Source organism: Aquarana catesbeiana, linkage group LG03 (assembly GCF_042186555.1).
Source record: "Aquarana catesbeiana isolate 2022-GZ linkage group LG03, ASM4218655v1, whole genome shotgun sequence".
NCBI classification, from domain to species: Eukaryota; Metazoa; Chordata; class Amphibia; order Anura; family Ranidae; genus Aquarana; species Aquarana catesbeiana.
Window position 1 is genome coordinate 75985402 of NC_133326.1, and position 15208 is coordinate 76000609.

General features: G+C 43.9%; 1 protein-coding gene across 2 annotated transcripts in view; it reads right to left on the reverse strand.

Moving 5' to 3' along the window:
• The window catches only part of LOC141131434 (tropomodulin-2-like), a 150538-nt gene that overhangs the window by 89082 nt on the left and 46248 nt on the right, over positions 1-15208 (reverse strand). For both annotated transcript variants that reach the window (XM_073618712.1, XM_073618713.1), the window contains one exon: positions 13808-13970. In XM_073618712.1, the coding sequence (XP_073474813.1) occupies positions 13808-13933 (126 nt within the window). In that variant the 5' untranslated portion in view covers positions 13934-13970. The remainder of the gene's footprint in view (positions 1-13807; positions 13971-15208) is intronic.

The window sequence follows — 15208 nt, forward strand, 5'->3', positions numbered from 1 at the left end:
ATCTTTCTGGTCATGATCCATATACCCTGATACATTCTGAAAGAAGGTCCTATAATTCGGATAAGAGTGTAAAGTGGGAGCGGATGTTGACTACATACCTCTGAGGTCCTGGATCTTATCACATTTTAATTCTAGACAGCAACTCCATCTGGTGAGTGCGTTTTTCTGGCACTGGTGGAAGTCGTACTGGGTTTTTGTCACACTGAAAGTGAGAGATCACTTGAAATACATCACCTGCTATTTCCTAATGAGAGTTTATTTTAACTTTTTCTTACATTGATCATTTGAATATATTCTCACTTCATGGACACACAAGTATAACACTTTAGGCATTCTGAATTTCTTTGATATTGTTTTTAGTACTGCAATGTGTCTTTGGCACCAATAGTTCCATTGCACAGAATGGGGTCCAGCTGGGCTCCAACTTCTGATGTGGCAAGTGCTCCAAAGTTGGAGCAATCGTCGCATCAGTGTGAACCGGGCCTAAAGCCTTGTACACATGTTACAAAAATCAGAAGGGGATTGTCGTTTGACAGGCTGTTGTCCGAAGTTCTTTCCGTTAGTACGCTCTTTTCAACAACTGTTTTCCAATTTTCTGCCAAAATTGGATGACAGGCTAGTAAATTTTTGTCAAACGACAGCTCCACATCAGATTTTCGGATGGTTAGTACACAAATCCTTCACACAAAAGTCGAAAGTACAAACACGCATGCTCGGAATCAATGCTCACCAAACACGAAATTAGCAGAAGGGGCCCAAAGGGTGTAGCTCAAGAGCTGAAAGAGCTGAAATTCGTAGTAGTACGTCACTACGTTCGTGTTTGTTAAACGACAATTTGCGTACCATTGGTAGCAAGACAAGATCCTGGCACACGCCCTTTTGACAAAAATCAGAAGCTCGGTCGGCCAACAATCGTACCGTGTGTACGAGGCTTTAGTGCATAGTCCTTCCAGTTCCTCAGATCCACATACAGTAGCCCACTCCTGCAGCTCAATTATCCCTGCACACCTTTCCCAATTCCACACCATCACTCTTTGCTATATGTCAAGTCATTTCACTAATGTTACTGTCACTGTCACTCCCACTGTTTATTTTATTGATTCATCCCCTCTTTTACCATTTATATCTGTCCCACTGGGATCTGAGTGATGTTTTGCTATAGCTCTGCACAAGGTTATACTATATCTTTCTCCCCAATCTCTCCGCACATTCCTTCCTGCATGCCATTTTTAATGAGTTTGACACTTTTTCTCTGTTTAGTGCCTCTATTTCCACACTGCCTCATATATTCTTTGCCTTCCCCTCGCCACTAATCTGTTTTTTCTGTCTTTACCTGTGCAGCAACCCACTACAGCCCTGCCATTTACATTTCATTAACATAACGCTCTCATGCAACCCCATCAATCCTTAGCGCTCCAAATCTTGGTGCTTTAGCATCTTCAGTTCTAGTACCCCATTTTAAAATTCCAAGTCCTATTACAGCCTCAATTCAGGTTTTCTATGATATTTCATTCTGATTCACTACAAAATGCTGTTCAAGGTCATTTTTTACATTTTTTGCATGGCGTTCTGTGAATTTTCAAGGGGAGAACAGAATGTGTAAATGACACTGGCCATCCCTGTATGAGAGTTGCAGCTCTCATATCTGCAGCAGTTGGAAGTACTGTGAGACTTGGGATGTCATACACCTCTAGAGAGGTAACTATTGTTTGCACCCCAGACATTTTAAATAAGTGGACAGACCATATTGGCCCCATAAAGAATGAGGAAGGACATCTGGTTACAAAGGATGGGGAGATGGCGAAGGTATTGAATTTATTCTTCTCCTCAGTCTTCACGAGGGAATCGGGGTCTTTGGTAACCAAAACTGCAGTGTTTATCCTCGTGACACATCACAGGAAGCACCCTCATTGCTAACAGAGGACAGAATTAGAATTAAACTTGGGAAACTTAACATTAATAAATCACTGGGACTGGATCACTTGCACCCGAGGGTACTTAGGGAACTCAGTCAAGTAATTGCCAGACCACTGTTCCTAATTTTTACTGACAGTCTACTGACTGGAATGGTACCAGCGGATTGGAGAAAAGCCAACGTAGCACCAATATTTAAAAAGGGCCCAAAATACATCTCTGGGAAGTACAGACCAGTTAGCCTAACATCAATAGTATGCAAGCTCTTGGAGGGGATGATAAGGGACTATATACAAGATTTTAGTAATGAAAACGGTATCATTAGCAGTAATCAGCATGGATTCATGAAGAATCGTTCTTGCCAAACCAATCTATTAACCTTCTATGAGGATGTGAGTTGCCATGTAGATAAAGGAAAGCCCGTAGACGTGGTGTATCTGGATTTTGCAAAAGCATTTGACACAGTTCCCCATAAACGTTTACTGTACAAAATAAGGTCTGTTGGCATGGACCATAGGGTGAGTACATGGATGAGGATGTGAGTTGCCATGTAGATAAAGGAAAGCCCGTAGACGTGGTGTATCTGGATTTTGCAAAAGCATTTGACACAGTTCCCCATAAACGTTTACTGTACAAAATAAGGTCCGTTGGCATGGACCATAGGGTGAGTACATGGATTGAAAACTGGCTACAAGGGCGAGTTCAGAGGGTGGTGATAAATGGGGAGTACTCGGAATGGTCAAGGGTGGGTAGTGGGGTCCCCCAGGGTTCTGTGCTGGGGCCAATCCTATTTAATTTGTTCATAAACAACCTGGAGGATGGGGTAAACAGTTCAATCTCTGTATTTGCGGGCGATACTGAGTTAAGCAGGGCAATAACTTCTCCGCAGGATGTGGAAACCTTGCAAAAAAATCTGAACAAATGAATGGGGTGGGCAACTACATGGCAAATGAGGTTCAATGTAGAAATATGTAAAATAATGCATTTGGGTGTCAAAAATATGAATGCAATCTATACACTAGGGGTAGAACCTCTGGGAGAATCTAGGATGGAAAAGGACCTGGGGGTCCTAGTAGATGCAATTGCATGCAATGCAAAGCTGCTGCTAAAAAAGCAAACAATATCGGCATGCATTAAAAAGGGGATCAACTCCAGAGATAAAGCAATAATTCTCCCACTCTACAAGACTCTGGTCCGGCCACATCTGGAGGATATTAGTTATGAAGAAAGGTTGCGAGCACTGAACTTATTCTCTCTGGAGAAGAGATGCTTGAGGGAGGATATGATTGAGGGGGCATATGATCCCCCTCATTTACAAATACCGTACTGGTGACCCCACAATAGGGATAAAACTTTTTCGCGAAAGGGAGTTTAACAAGACACATGGCCACTCAATAAAATTAGAAGAAAAGAGGTTTAACCTTAAACTACATAGAGAGTTCTTTATTGTAAGAGCGGCAAGGATGTGGAATTCCCTTCCACAGGTGATGGTGTCAGCGGCGGGCATTGATAGTTTAAAAAAAACTATTAAATAAGCACCTGAACGACCACAACATACAGGGATATACAAGATAATAGTGACATATAATCACATACATAGGTTGGACTTGATGAACTTGTGTCTTTTTTTCAACCTCACCTACTATGTAACTATATGTCTGGAGTTCTGCTCTTAAGGCCTCATGCACACAGGACGTCCGCATTTTTTGGCATTTTTTTAGCTTTTTTTCAGTTAAACACTCCCTATAATGTAAAAATGCATAAAAACGCCAAACGTGGTTAAACGCTCATTACAGCGTTTAACAGCGCTTTTGGGCGTTTTTCTACAGCTTAACAGCCTCTGCTCCTGGACGCACAGGCTGTGGTTTTTTTCTACTGCCCCTAAACGCTTATGCCTCCAAACTCCTCTGAAAGTTTATGTGTGTATGGACACATAGGCTAACATGGAGGGGTGTTTAGAGGCAGTTTAAAAAAAAAACGTCAGACGCCCCTAACAGCAGCTGTAAAAACGTACTGTGGTAACAGTTAATACCACTGACACCAATGCTGGAGGTTTTTACTGTAACCACTGACACCAATTCTTGAAGTTACTATTAGTTCCACTGACACCAATGTTGAAGGTAACTATTAATCCCAGTAATACCAAAGTTGGAGGTAACTATTACGCTCTCGAACACCAATGATGGGTCTTATGCAACTCCCACTTTCTCTTCAGTGTACCTCCAGGCCCTATTTTCCCTAAATTGAGCAAAGCGGTGAACGTGCAACACTACAAGTCATATGGCATGAAGCAACAGTGACTTGATTGGCACTGCCCATTTCTGGCCACTCCCACAAATGTTAGTGGGGCACCTATTCTCTGACAATAAAAGCCCCAGTTACAAGAATAACTCTCCATGTTATGAGATGGCATGGTATTCAAAATAATATTGTGGAAATATTCAATAAACGTCTCCCCTGGCAACGTAAAATCAGAATGTATATGGAGTATTCCTGTGATAGTGCAAGGCCCTGCTACTATGTGTGTGTAGGTAATGGATATAGGAATGACACAGGATTCACACTAATGCCGTGTACACACGGGCGGACTTTTCAACCAGACTGGTCCGAAGGAACGATTCCATCGGACAATCCGACCATGTGTGGGCTTTAGTGGACCTTCAGCGAACTTTTTCGGTCGAAAATCAGACAGACTTTAGATTTGGAACATGTTTCAAATCTTTCCGCCAGACCCAGTTACTATAGAGAAATCCGCTCGTCTGTATGCTAGTCCGATGGATGAAAGCCGACACTAGGGTAGCTATTGGCTACTGGCTATGAACTTCCTTATTTTAGTCCGGTCGTACGTCATCATGTACGAATCCGTTGGACTTTGGTGTCATCGTGTGTAGCCAAGTCAGTTCGTTTGAAAGTCCGTCGGTAGTCCATCAAAAGTCCGTCGGAAAGACCGTCGGACCTTTGATGCCGAAAAGTCCGCCCGTGTGTACACGGCATTAGGCAGAGTGCAAAGCTCCAGAGCACTGGTTTTAAAAGGAGATCGGGAGATGTAGTCCTGGATAAGGAACTGGAGCTTGAAAGCTTCAGGTGATTCGGGTGGGATGGAGCCTTCAATTCTTACTGGAGACCTGCAGGCTGTGTGAGTGCACAGGTGTGCATGCTCATCATAAGCAATGCCTGATAACTCAGGGCTCCTATTTTGGAGAAAGAGACCTGTTAGGAGAATGCTGTGTGTTCCTTCCAAGAGACTGCACCCCATGTTGGGGGGATTCCTTGCCACAAGACTGGGAGAATCAGGACAGCTGCACGAATCTGTGGAGACCGAGAAAGCCAAGGCAGCTTACGAGTCCAGGGGGCTGTAGAGAAACTTTAAGGCTCTGAAAGAGCAAGAGAGCTACTAGTGCTGGGAGAACTCTATCTAGAAGCCCGGAGTGGGCCCATCAGCCAAAAGACCGAGTGAGCCAATAGAGCCAGAGAGATGGGTCTGAAGTAACCTGACAAGAGCAGCAGTGCTGTTGAAGCGTAATCAGGTGATTTTCTATTTTTCCAGTTGACTGCTTGCTTTTGAAGCTTAGACCACTGTGTGGGCAACCCTATGTGAACTTCTCTTTTCATTTTGCATTAAATGTGGGCTAGAAAGGCCTTAAATACAGTTCGGACTGAGGCACAACTCATTTAAAACACTCAATACCACCAAGTTAATCACCCCTATCTTGATGCTTGCAAATGCCTACAAATGCCTTTATAGCAAGAAATGCCGGCAACTTGATTTCTTATTTACAGATAAACCTGTGACCCCAATTTTTCACCACCTTCCAAAGGTGCACACGCAGCAATCCCCTGTACAGGGATGCCCAATAGTAGTGGGTATTGTATCCCCATTAGAAAGACTCAGCGAATGGGTTGACAACCCTTGGTCAAACGCCTACCTGGTTATCTTAGAGATACAGGACATTTACTGACACATACACATGAGATAAAATGGTCGTCCAATAGTTGTTGGATCACAATGGATGTTAAAGCACTGTACTCCTGCATACCATACCATTTCGCATTCCAAGCTGTTAAATATCACCTTACATGTTATAGTTGTTATAAGCGGGAGGTGTGTGAATTTCTGTGCATGGCCATAGCATTCCTGCTAAAATACAATTATTTCATGTTTGACTCTAAATAATATTATTTACAGTGTCGTGGCGCCTCGATGGGCTCAAAATTTTCCCCTTCTCTGACAATTTCTACATGGGTTGGTGGGAGGAGATTTCTTTTTTCTCCCAACATAACCCATGTGGAAGAGTCATTGATTGGTATTGTCGCTTTCTAGATGATTTGATCTTTGTGTGGAAGCGGCCAGCCCATGTATTGGATTCATTTTTGGCTTATCTCAATACCAATCATTTGAGTTTGGAGTTTACCACCACTCCAGATTCGGTCAGCATTGATTATTTGGATTTGACTTTGGTGGGATGTGTGGATAGTGGAATGGTCTCTACCAAAACTTATAGAAAACAATGTGCAGGTAACTCACTGCCACTGGCATCGAGTTGTTATCCAGCCCATACGGTACGGGCATTGCCAACAGGTGAGTTCATTAGAGCAAGGAGAAATTGTTCCTCTCATGAGGATTTTGTTAAAGAATGTAACATTGTTTCCAGTAGGTTGAAAGAACGGGGATATAGCAGACACTTGATAGATAGAGGCAGAAGGTTGGAAGAAAATAGAGATCGTGGTGATCTGATGGGGAACTCCTCTGCCACCAGTAAGAGGACACGGTCCCATGGGAGGGGAGGTGTTCACGTTGTGACCACTTACTCACAACAATATAACCAGATTGTCTCTATCATTAAACACTTGCAATTTTTTTTGTAAGAAATCTCCTACTTTAAGTACAATGCTTTTCCCCTCTTTATTCCACTCCGCTCCCCCTTCCATTCCATGGTTAGGGGCAGTAGGCTCTTATCCCTGTGGTTATAACACCTGCAAACAGTGTAAAAGACACAGAAAAAGAAAGTCTGTCATTTCTTTTTCAACAGGTAGAACATATCCAGTTAAAAGTTTTATAAATTGTAATTCAAAGAGGACTGTTTGTCAAATTGATTGTAGTACTTGTAGAGTACAGTATGTGGAATGCACTATTCGCAACCTACGTATTAGAATATCAGAACACTACAATGACACTTAATAGCAATGCTAAAAATATTTCAAATGTGTCTAAACACTTTAGAACAATTCCTGGTGGTAATCTGGAGTCTTTTTCTTTTTGCGGTCTGGAACAGGTGAGAAGATCTGTTGGGAGGGGGGGGGGGGGATATACACCATACCCTACTCCAGCGGGAGGTGTGCTGGATACACATATTGAATACTCAATTTCCAAGTGGAATGAACAGTAGAATGGATGTGAATTAGTTTTTAAAGTAAAACAATTTGATTCCACAATGTATTAATTCTTCCCTAGAGTTTTCAGTCTGTGTTTCCATTTTCCCTCCCCTCCTCCTCTGGTTCTGCCAACCTCACATGATTTTGTTAGTTGATTTTAACCACTTAACAACCCGGCCCATAGCCGAATGACGGCTACAGGGCGGTTGCATAACTCTGGGAGGGCGTACAGTGACATCCTCCCAGGTTTCCCGCTCTCGCGCGCCCCCTGGGGCGCGCACCCGAACACATCCGTGAACGCCAGGTCCTGAGGACTCGGCTCATCACGGTAAATGGCCGCTGATCGCGGCCGTTTACCATGTGATCGCTCCGTCAAATGACGGAGCGATCACATGTAAACAAACCGGCGTGATATCGGTTCCTCTTTCCCCTCTCCGTCCAGTGTGAGCAGAGAGGGGAGAGATCGGTGGCAGCAGTGCTGTGGGGTGGATGTGTAGTGCCCACAGCGCTGCTCAGTGACAAATCCATCCATCCATTCTCAGCCATCCATACCCATCCATACTCTGCATACTCAGCCATGCATACCCATCCATACTCTGCATAATCAGCCATGCATACCCATCCATACTCTGCATACGCATCCATACTCTGCATACCCATCCATCCATACTCTGCATACCCATCCATACCCTGCATACCCATCCATACTCTGCATACCCATTCATCCTCGGCATACCCATCCTTCCTCAGCATACCCATCCATACTCGGCAAACCCATCCATACTCGGCATACCCATCTATACTCTGCATATCCATCCATCCTTCCATACTCGGCATACCCATCCATACTCGGCATACCCATCCATACTCTGCATACTCATCCATACTCTGCATACCCATCCATCCATCCATACTCAGCATACCCATCCATACTCTGCATACTCATCCATCCATCCATACTCAGCATACCCATCCATACTCTGCATTCCCATCCATACTCTGCATACTCATCCATCCATCCATGCTCACCCATCCATACTCAGCATACTCATCCATCCATCCTCAGCATACTCATCCATCCATCCATCCATGCTCAGCCATCCATCCTCAGCAATACTCAACCATCTATCCATCCATGCGCAGCCATCCCATCCACCCCCATCCATAATTAGCCATACCCATCCATACTCAGCCATACCCAGCTATACCCAGTCGTACCCAGCCATACTCAGCCGTACCCATCTGTACTCAGTCGTACCCGGCCATCCCATCTATACCCAGCCATACTCATCTGTACTCAGCCGTACCCGGCCATATTCATTCATGCTGAGCCATCCACGTCCACGGCTCATCCATCCACATTCATGCTCATCCATGCCACATCAGTTATCATCCATGCCACATCCATGCCACTACAGTGCCTCACAAAAGTGTAATAGGTAGCCAAATTAGATTTGAAACTTATGTCCCTAGAACACCTGATGGTGCTCCCTGCATGTTGGTCCTCTGTATGTGGATAGGCTGTTGAAAAGTCTCACACATGTGGTATCACCGTACTCAGGAGGAGTAGGAGAATCTATTTTGGGGTGTAATTTTTGGTATGTACATGCTATGTGTTAGAAATATTGTGTAAATGGACAACGTTGTGTAAAACAAAATGCGTTTTCATTTTCTTTACACATTTTCCAAAAACTTGTAGAAAAAAATGACATGTTCAAAAGACTCATTATACCTCATAGATTATACATTGGGTTGTTTTCTTTCCAAAATGGGGTAATTTTTGGGGCGTTTCCATTGTCCTGGTGTTCTAGGGCCTTCAAAAGTGTAATGCCGTGTACACACGAGCGGACTTTCCGGCAAACTTTTCCGGCGTACCGGAGTCCGTCGTACAATTCGATCGTGTGTGGGCTCCAGTGGGCTTTTTTTTCTCAAAAGTTTGCCGGACTTAGATTTGAAACATGTTTAAATCTATCCGACTGACTCGAGTCCAGTCGAAAAGTCTGCTCGTCTGTATGCTAGTTCGACGGACAAAAAGCCACGCTAGGGCAGCTATTGTCTACTGGCTATGAACTTCCTTGTTTTAGTCCGGTCGTACGTCATCACGTACGAATTCGTCGGGCCTTGGTTGATTGTGTGTAGGCAAGTCCGTTCATTCAAAAAGTCCGTCGTAAAGTCCGTCGAAAAGTCCGCCGGGCAAAGTCTGCCGTAAAGTCCGCTCGTGTGTACGCGGCATTAGAGGTAGTCAAGAAATTATATGTGTAATTTATACTCCAAGAACGTCTAATGGAGCTCCCTGCATGTTGGGCCTCTGTATGTGGCCACGCTGTTTAAAAGTCTCACACATGTGGTATCGCCATACTCAGGAGGAGTAGCAGAATGTGTTTTGGGGTGTAATTTGTGCTATGCATATGCTGTGTGTGAGAAATCTTGATTTTGCAAAGAATTTTGGGAAAAAAATTACAACTTCAAAAAACTCACCATGCCTCTTACCAAATACTTTGGAATGTCTACTTTCCAAAAAAGGGGTAATTTGGGGGGTATTTGTACTTTCCTGGCTTGTTAGGGTCTCAAGAAACGAGATAGGCCGTCAGTACTTCAGGTGTGATCAATTTTCAGAGCTTGGCACCATAGCTTGTGGACTCTATAACTTTCACAAAGTCCAAATAATATACAACGATTTGGGTTATTTTTACCAAAGATATGTAGCGGTATAAATTTTGGCCAAAATATATGAAGAAAAATTACTAATTTGCAAAATTTTATAACAGAAACGAAGAAAAATGCATTTTTTACAGCATTTTTGGTCTTTTTTCTTTTATAGTGCAAAAAATAAAAAAACCCAGCGGTGATTAAATACCACCAAATACCACCAAAAGAAAGCTCTATTTGTGTGAAAAAAAGGATAAAAATTTCATATAGGTACAGTGTTGCATAACTGAGTAATTGTCATTCAAAATGTGAGAGCACCAAAAGCTGAAAATTGGTCTGGTTAGGAAGGGGGTTTAAGTGCCCAGTGGTCAAGTGGTTAAATTGGATTGTACCGCCCCATTTTTTGGAGGAATGTATATCTTTTCAGTATAAACTTCATTTTATTGTAAACCTGTATGCTATGAGGAAGGCTCAGGTCGAAACATGTTAGCATTTTAGATGTCGCACTGCTGTTATTGCTCAATAAAGATTTAAGAAGAAGTAATCGAGTTGCCGGCATTTCTTGCTATTTTGATGTTTATGGGACACAACAAGCCTGAGCACCGTTATTCAGCTCATCATTCTACAATCATGCGATACAGCTTGGGTGAGTTTTTATCTACATTACAAATGCCTTTATTGGGACAAATAACCCCTCTCAGAAATAATGAGGACATCTGGTAAACATTTGTAATGCTTTTCCTTAAGCATTCATTTTGGGTTTTTTCAGAGTTCGCTGTAACTCATCAAATACAAGATATACTAGCAAAGTATGCTTGTTTCTTGAAATTGTCATATAGAAAGGTGTATTTTATGAGTAGCAAACGTTAAAGCGTTTGTTTCCCCAACACTTCATATTCCTGATATGTGCCTGCTGTAACCATGTACTTGTATGAGAATGTCTCCTGTTCTCTTTATTTTGCTTCCTTTGAGTGAAATCTCTGGTGTTTATGCCAGTCCCTCTGCTGTTCTATTAAAAACTAACCACACTAAGCAGGAGAGCACACCATGGTCAGTTCTATAGCTATGCTGGGGACTCAGCCTGCTCTCCTCCAATGATTAGACTTGTCCTGACACGCCCCCGCTGCACAGCCATTCACTGGGAAACTCAGTGCGTGCTACTTCTCCTCCCCCAGCTCTTATGCGGCTGAAAATAGAGGGAATATGATCACTTATAAAAAAGGCAAAAAAAGTATTTATAATGTTTTTTATATCTATACAAAAATGTTTTGCCTTTCATTTCTATTTTAACCTGAATGTTTTGTATTAGAAGGTGATCGTTTACAATCGATTTAAGTGCAGTGTCTGTATGGTCTCTGACTGCATGTGTCTGTGTCTTCTCTGACTGTGTGTACAGTGAGTTTCTCTTTACTGCATGTTCTCTGTCCACACGTGCAGGGCCTGCATGTTCTCTGTCCACACGTGCAGGGCCTGTATGTTCTCTGTCCACACGTGCAGGGCCTGTATGTTCTCTGTCCACACGTGCAGTGCCTGTATGTTCTCTGTCCACACGTGCAGTGCCTGTATGTTCTCTTTCCACACGTGCAGGGCCTGTATGTTCTCTGTCCACACGTGCAGAGCCTGTATGTTCTCTGTCCACACATGCAGGGCCTGTATGTAGGGTCTGTGCTTGACTATTTTGCACCCTAGGCAAGACCAGCTACTTGCCCCCCCGTCCAGTATGAACTTACAGCTGGGAGCTGCAGGGACAGAGCCCTTGTATGGGCTGCCATTACACAATAAAAGATGACTGGTGCTGCCTAGTGATCTAGAGCAGGTGTCAGTTTAAGCACCCCCCCAAGCTGCACAGCTGCGAGTGTATGTAGATGAGCGGTGCAGCCCATTGATGAGGTGTACATAGTATAAGCTGGTCCTGCCCGGTCAGGCTGCACAGCTTTCAGCCGTCTATGTGTTGACTGTCAGAGCGGACTCCCCGGAGCAGCAGCGCCAGCTTCTGCTCCAGCATGAGCTTCAGCTTCTGGGGTTGCTTGGACAGCCAGTGGTCGGCGTGGTGCAGCCGGTAGCAGCCATCCAGCATGCCCAGAAGTCTGAAGGACAGTAAACTGGCTCTTTGCTTGAAATGTTTGGAGACCCCTGGTCTATAGCGTGGCAATGGCCAGCAAAGAACTTCACCTCCATCCTGAGGAGAGACATGGTGGCCGCCTCCTCCTCCTCCACCCATCCAGCTGTCCTCAGAGCTGGCTCGGTGTTGCCCTACTCACACGCCAAGCTGCTGCTGACCTCCTCTGCAGCCCCCATGACAGGTGTCCGCCATGGCTGCTTCGGCCCCTCATGTTCCCCTGCCTGGCTAATAGGGAAACCAGCAGCCGTAGCTGCACCCTTAGCAGCAGTGCGCCCTAGGTGGCTGCCTGGTTCGCCTAGCGACAGCGCCGGCCCTGCCTGTATGTTCTCTGTCCATACGTGCAGTGCCTGTATGTTCTCTGTCCATGTACATGAAGTGTCTTTACATTGTCTTACTGCATGTGCAGTTTCTGTACTGTCTCTGACTGGATATGCAATGTCTGAGCATTCTCTGACTGCATACACACTGTCTCTAACTCCGCAGGCAGTATCTGTGCATTCTCGGAGTGCTTTTGCAGTGTCTGTGCTTTTTCTGACTGTGTGTGCAGGGTCTTTGCCTTTTTTGCATGTGCAATGTCTGTATGCTCACTGACTGACTGGGTGTGCGCTGCCTTTGCATTCTCTTACACATGGGCAGGAAATGGGCGACTTTCAGTGCATTGGCTGCACATTCTCTGTGTGTGTGCAATATCCGTGCGTTCTCTGAATGCACAGATTTTGTGTGTGCAAGTGATCATTACAGAGTCTGTGTACTCCAGTTGGGGCAAAGCCTAACAGTAAAAGAGGTTAAAAGCCGACACAGACAAAAATAATGTAACACTGCATAAGACAAAAAGGGGATTTAGGGAGATGCTAATAAGGAAAGCACAGAGGTATGTGGTGCACGAATCCTTTACGGGTGTAAATCTGAATGTGTGCAAGAATCTACCAATTTTTCTTTCTTTTTATGGATTTGGATAGAGTAGGATAAGAAAAAAAGCCCACTGACCCCCTGTAGTCAGGTTGCAGTGGGGCAGCCACTCAGCACAGAACCCAGAAGATAATGGTTATCACTGTAGTAACTATAATGCCGTGTACACGTGATCGGAAATGCCGCCAGCAAAACTCAGTTGAGAGCTTTTTGACGGAAAAAGCAACCATGTGTATGCTCCATCTGTCTTTTGCTGGCAGAATTCCAGCCAGCAAAAGATTGAGAGCATGTTCTCTATTTTTCGGTCAGGAAAAGTTCCTATTTGAAAATGTGTTCGTCTGTATGCAATTCGAACGTGCAAAAAATCACGCATGCTCGGACACAATCTGACGCATGCTCGGAAGCATTGAACTTCGTTTTCTCGGCTTGTCATAGTGTTGTACGTCACCGCGTTCTTGATGGTCGAAAGTTCAGAGAACTTTTGTGTGACCGTGTGTATGCAAGGCAAGCTTGAGCGGAATTCCGTCTGAAAAACCATCCAAGTTTTTTCTGTCGGAAATTCCGATCATGTGTACGTGGCATTACTATGACAGTGATTGCCAGCATCCACAGCGGTCCCTCAGGTATGCAATGTACCAGGCTGGACCAATGTAACTATGCAACAATGGTCATGCCTGCTTTAAACTTGCAGAATGCTTTAGTTGTTATCTAAAATTGCTCTTTAAAACAAGGCACAGCCTTTTTTCTCCCATATTCTATTCACGTTCTGTCTTCCAGATATCCCATTGTACAGCTTGATGTCTGCTATCCACCAGAAGTTACCCCGCTGATTACGCTTACCTCGGGATCAAGTTCCTCCAGGACGTTCTCCAGCTGTTTCAATTCATCCTCTGATAGTTTGTTAAGAATTTCATCCTCATTTATATTCTTGTACTTGTCAAAGTCTTTTCGGAATGGCAGAGACATGGCTTACAGTTCCGAGATGGTCTTGCACCTTCTCCTTCTAGAAAACAATATAGAAAATGAAAAGAGATGTCGGTAAACTAGGATAACATTTATCATACATTTACACGTAGATCAAAATTATTTTGTAGAAAGGCTAAAGAGCCGCTGTGGAAACAAACCTCCAGAATTCGCTCTGCATGCAGACTTTGCTTACCTCCTGATTTACTGGACCAAAAAGAACAGAAAGGCCATCTGAAATGGTGATTATTATTACTGGGAATGTTTATGATGCTCTAATAAGAATCGCAGGAGGTGAAAGATAATCATCAATCTTGCACATCACTGACTGACTCAATCTAGTGAAGAATTTAGACTCTGTGATGACATTCAACAGCAGAGCGAAAAACTATTTGTGAGATTTTAATCTCATGCAGCCGAGTGATTTAATCACTTGGCAATAAGACCATCTGCAGCACATTTCTTTCAATGCAATTGAAATTAGGAGATAGAGAATGGGAGTGGAGATTACATGCTTCAGTATTACAAGAATTCAAATGATTCAAACAGTTTAGTCCGGTGACCGCCGTGGCTCATGTAACCAGTTCCAGTTTTCTCTGTGGTGAGGAGGTCAGCATGCATAGAACCAACCAGCCTGACACAGCCTCAAGTCTGCCAAGACTTAAGGCCCGTACACACCATACAAAAATCGGAAGTAAAATTTTGTCCGGCGAATTTTTAGATTGTTAGTACAGTGCTTTTGACAGCCGATTCAGTTTTTTTGTCCGAGAAAAGCTGGATGTGCGGTTTTCGTTCAAAAAAATCGTAAGAGCAAGACAACGCATGCTCAGAAAGGAAAGAATTAGGGCTGTTACTGATTCAAATTTTCGTGTTCGATTCATCTATTTTTTTTTAATCGATCAACTAATTTCGATTAATTATAATGCACATACAGATCCAACTACTGTTAGCTGTCGTCATGCGTAGCTCCTCCCCCGTACGCGTTACATTCAATCAGAACTTCCTCAGAGCTTCCTCAGCGTGTGCGGGGCTACGGCGTCACCCTACAGTCTATTTAAATAGCACCGTTGTGCATCAGGGGGACCGATCGAGAGCCAGAGACATCCATCACCTGCTGAGACAGCAAAGTGTCAGCTCTTTGGAAAAAAAGTCCCCTCATCATAAATGTTTCTTGATTGCTGGAAAACCAATCAATGTCAGTTCATCGTCAAACTGACTTACAGCCAGGAAAGCCCTCAGATATGTTGATTTTCATAGCCAATTCCAGGATTTACATTT